This window comes from Megascapheus bottae, chromosome 8 (assembly GCF_031878675.1).
Source record: "Megascapheus bottae isolate mThoBot1 chromosome 8, mThoBot2.hap1, whole genome shotgun sequence".
Classification (NCBI taxonomy): domain Eukaryota; kingdom Metazoa; phylum Chordata; class Mammalia; order Rodentia; family Geomyidae; genus Megascapheus; species Megascapheus bottae.
Window position 1 is genome coordinate 64,884,160 of NC_143516.1, and position 2,846 is coordinate 64,887,005.

The 2,846-nt window shown below is 56.1% G+C and overlaps 1 protein-coding gene across 1 annotated transcript; it reads right to left on the reverse strand.

The window, feature by feature from the left end:
- Positions 1–460: 460 nt before the first annotated feature.
- On the reverse strand, positions 461–2,455 carry LOC150060062 (golgin subfamily A member 2-like). Its single transcript, XM_090337771.1, has 3 exons — positions 2,030–2,455; positions 1,658–1,918; positions 461–1,543 (listed from the first exon to the last, which is right to left on the reverse strand). The coding sequence occupies exons 1-3, from the start codon at positions 2,453–2,455 to the stop codon at positions 461–463; spliced, it is 1,770 nt and encodes a 589-aa protein (XP_090193897.1).
- Positions 2,456–2,846: the final 391 nt, after the last annotated feature.

A 2,846-nucleotide genomic window follows, 5' to 3' on the forward strand; every position in this document is an offset into this window, starting at 1 on the left:
ACTAGTGTTTCACCTTAGTGTACTATCACTGTGGTATATTAAAATACACATAAGAGAATTCAGTGTTGCCATTATGGAGGGATATTTAAGAATCACAAATGCACCAGACTCTAAAATGTATATTAACTCACTTGCTAAAAAACTTTTACCTTAAGTCAAAATTAGGAGAATGATTCCAGAAATCAGTAAAACTCTATGTCAGGAAATACACTATCACTGATATGCTAAGGGAAAATTACCTCATCACGCTCAACTATCATTGCAAAGAATTTATTAGTAATAAGCCCAGCAGAAGCCCCTGCCCCTACAATCAGTGGACTTTGAGGTGTCTTAGAATCGGGGTGACCTCCCAGCAGTCTCTGGCAGGTGTGGCCTGCAGCTGAGCCATGGTATCAGGTCCTGTGAGGACGCCATGCGGCTGCCTAAGTCTCTGTGCCACTTGTGCCAAGGCTTTGGGAAGTCATGGACGGAAGCTCATCATGTGCCTCAGTGTGGAGAGGAGAGGGCCCAGGCCCAGGCGCGGGCTGCCCCAGCCTGAAGGCTCCTGGGGGCTCTCGAGGTCGGGCATCAGCAGCACAACATGTCCCGCGGGGGAGGCCTCTCCAGGACAAGGGTTCCCGCGGTCTTCAAGGTGCCCTTGGGCCAAGCATTTCTGCTCCTCCCTCAGCTCCATGTATCCTGGGCCCGACACAGGGGACAAGGCCTGGCCAGCAGCGGGGGTCTTGGGGTCTGCCTGTGTCCTGCCCTGGCACCCCGTGCCAGGTCCTGCAAGCCGCAGCAGCACCTCCTGCAGCTCTCTCCTCCTCTCCATCTTCTCCCGGGTCAGCTGGTGGACATACTGGGCTTTCTCGCGGTGCAGCTCCTCCAGGACTGCCATCTCTTCTGTACAGGTCGCAAGAGACGCCTCGATGGCGCCCATGTGCTCAGACAGCTGGCTGCACTGCAGCTGCAGGTCCCGTACTGGACTCTGGAAGTCCACGTTGTCGGGCAGGGCGTGGAGGAAGCAGATTGTCGGCTGATTGTTAGCCACCTTCAGGTCCAGCTTCCGGTCCCCAGACCCGCCATGGCTCCAGCTTCTGGGGAAGAGGGCCTGGTGCTCCAGTCTCGTCTGGCACTGGGCTGCCAGGTTGGCCAGGCAGCTGCAGCGGGCCTGCTCCTCCTGCAGCCGCTGGCTGAGCCTGTCTTTTGTGGATTCAGCGACTGCTAGCACCTTCAGGTAAAAATCCCTCAAGCTTTGAGGATTCTCTACATCCGTGGGGACAGTCAGGTCCCCTGGAGTTGCCTCCTCACTCATCTCCTCTTCCTTTCTCACTTCTCCACCTTCCTTAGGGAAGGCCAGGAAGCTGAGCAGGGCCTGTGGTTGCTCCTGCTGCTGCCTCCTTGCTTCCAGGCACTTCAGGGTGTCCTTTTGAGGCACCCTGTGGTCCCCCAACTTGCTGTGCCCCTGCCCTTGCTCCAGGTGCTCCAGCAGCCGGGTCTGCCTCAGCAGGTGCTGCTGCAGTGCCTCCTTCTCTGAGGTCAGCTGCTGATTGTAGGCCACGTGCTGAGCACAGGTGGCTCTGAGCTCCTGCAGCTGGGCCAGGCACTGGCCATGCAGCTCCTGCAGGTTCTCAGCTGCTTGGCTCCTGGTCGCAGCCACCTCTTTCCAGTCTTCTACCTCCTCCTGTCGCTGCTCCAGCTTCTGCTGCAGCTGTTCCTTCACCTGCTGCTCTGAGGTCAGGAGGCTGGCCAGGTCCTCCTTCTCAGAGCTCAGCCTGTGGAAAGCATCCTGCAGCTGGGTCAGCTGCTCTTGCAGCGCTGCGTTGTGCACACAGGTGCGTCTGATGTTCTGATCCCTTTCCTTGTCCTTCTTGTCCAGGATCCGCAGCCGTTCCTGCTGCTGCAGGGTCTGGAGTCTAAGGCTCTGGTTTTCCTGGACCTGGGTGTGAAGTTGGTGCTCCAGGATCTTTATGTCCTTCTGCATCTGGCAGGCCTGGGCCTGCAGCTGCTGTTCAGCCTGAGATGGTCCTGTGGGGGGCTGCGGCTCTGCCAGCTGCTTTGTCAGTTGGGCCAGGTTGGTCTCTAGCTGCAGCACCTGCCTCCCCGCTTGCTCTCTCTCCTCTCTCATTTGATTCATCTGCTCTGTGAGCTGCTGGACCTTGTCTTTCCACGTGGACCTCTCCACCCTCAGGTCCTCCTCAAAGGTGTCTCTCTCCAGCTTCAGTGCGCTCACCAGGCTTCTCAGATTGTCTCGTTGTCTTTTCAGCACTGCCCGCTCCCCCAGTGCTTGTTGAAATTTTCCAATTCGGTTCTTCATGTTGGTCTTCTGAGTCCAGAGCACTTTGATCTTCTCCTGCAACTCAGCGTTGGCTGCGTCCAAGTCATCGTAGCTTCGGGCCTTTTCCTGCAGCTGAAGCTTCACATTATTGAGGTCTTCCAGGAGCTGGAGTTTCTTCTTCTCAGTCCCATTCTGCATGGTGGTGAGTGCAGACACTGTCTTCTCTAGCTGTTGGCAGCGCTGCTGTGAAGCCTGCAGGTGTCTGGTGAGATCTTCATGCTCTCTTTCTCTCTCCTTGGCTACCTTTTCCATGTGGGCCAGGGCAGACTGCAAATCCCCTTCTTGGGAAACCAGCATTTGTAAGGAGAGCGTGTGGATTTCCAGCTCTGTTCTCAGTGCTTCTTGCTCATGTGCTGTCTTCTCCTTTTCCTTCTTTAGTTGTTGCACCTCACTGCACAGCTGTTGGATTGTTACCTTGCTGGAGTCCAGGGCAAGCAGCAGGTGTTGGTATCTTGTCTCCAGATCCCTGGTGGTATTGGGACCTGTGACACTCTTGACCTCGGCCGCTGTGACTGTGTCCAAAGGCAGG

Bases quoted from the DNA above. Each gene is read 5' to 3' on its own strand.
- LOC150060062 (XM_090337771.1), bottom strand. From the start codon at position 2,455: ATGCAGAATGGGACTGAGAAGAAGAAACTCCAGCTCCTGGAAGACCTC. The intron at 1,919-2,029 runs GCAGAGCCGCAG...CTTCACACCCAG, and splicing joins CCCAACTGACAAAGCAGCTG to GTCCAGGAAAACCAGAGCCT. The intron at 1,544-1,657 runs GTAGAAGACTGG...ACCTGTGCTCAG, and splicing joins TGGAGCAGCGACAGGAGGAG to CACGTGGCCTACAATCAGCA.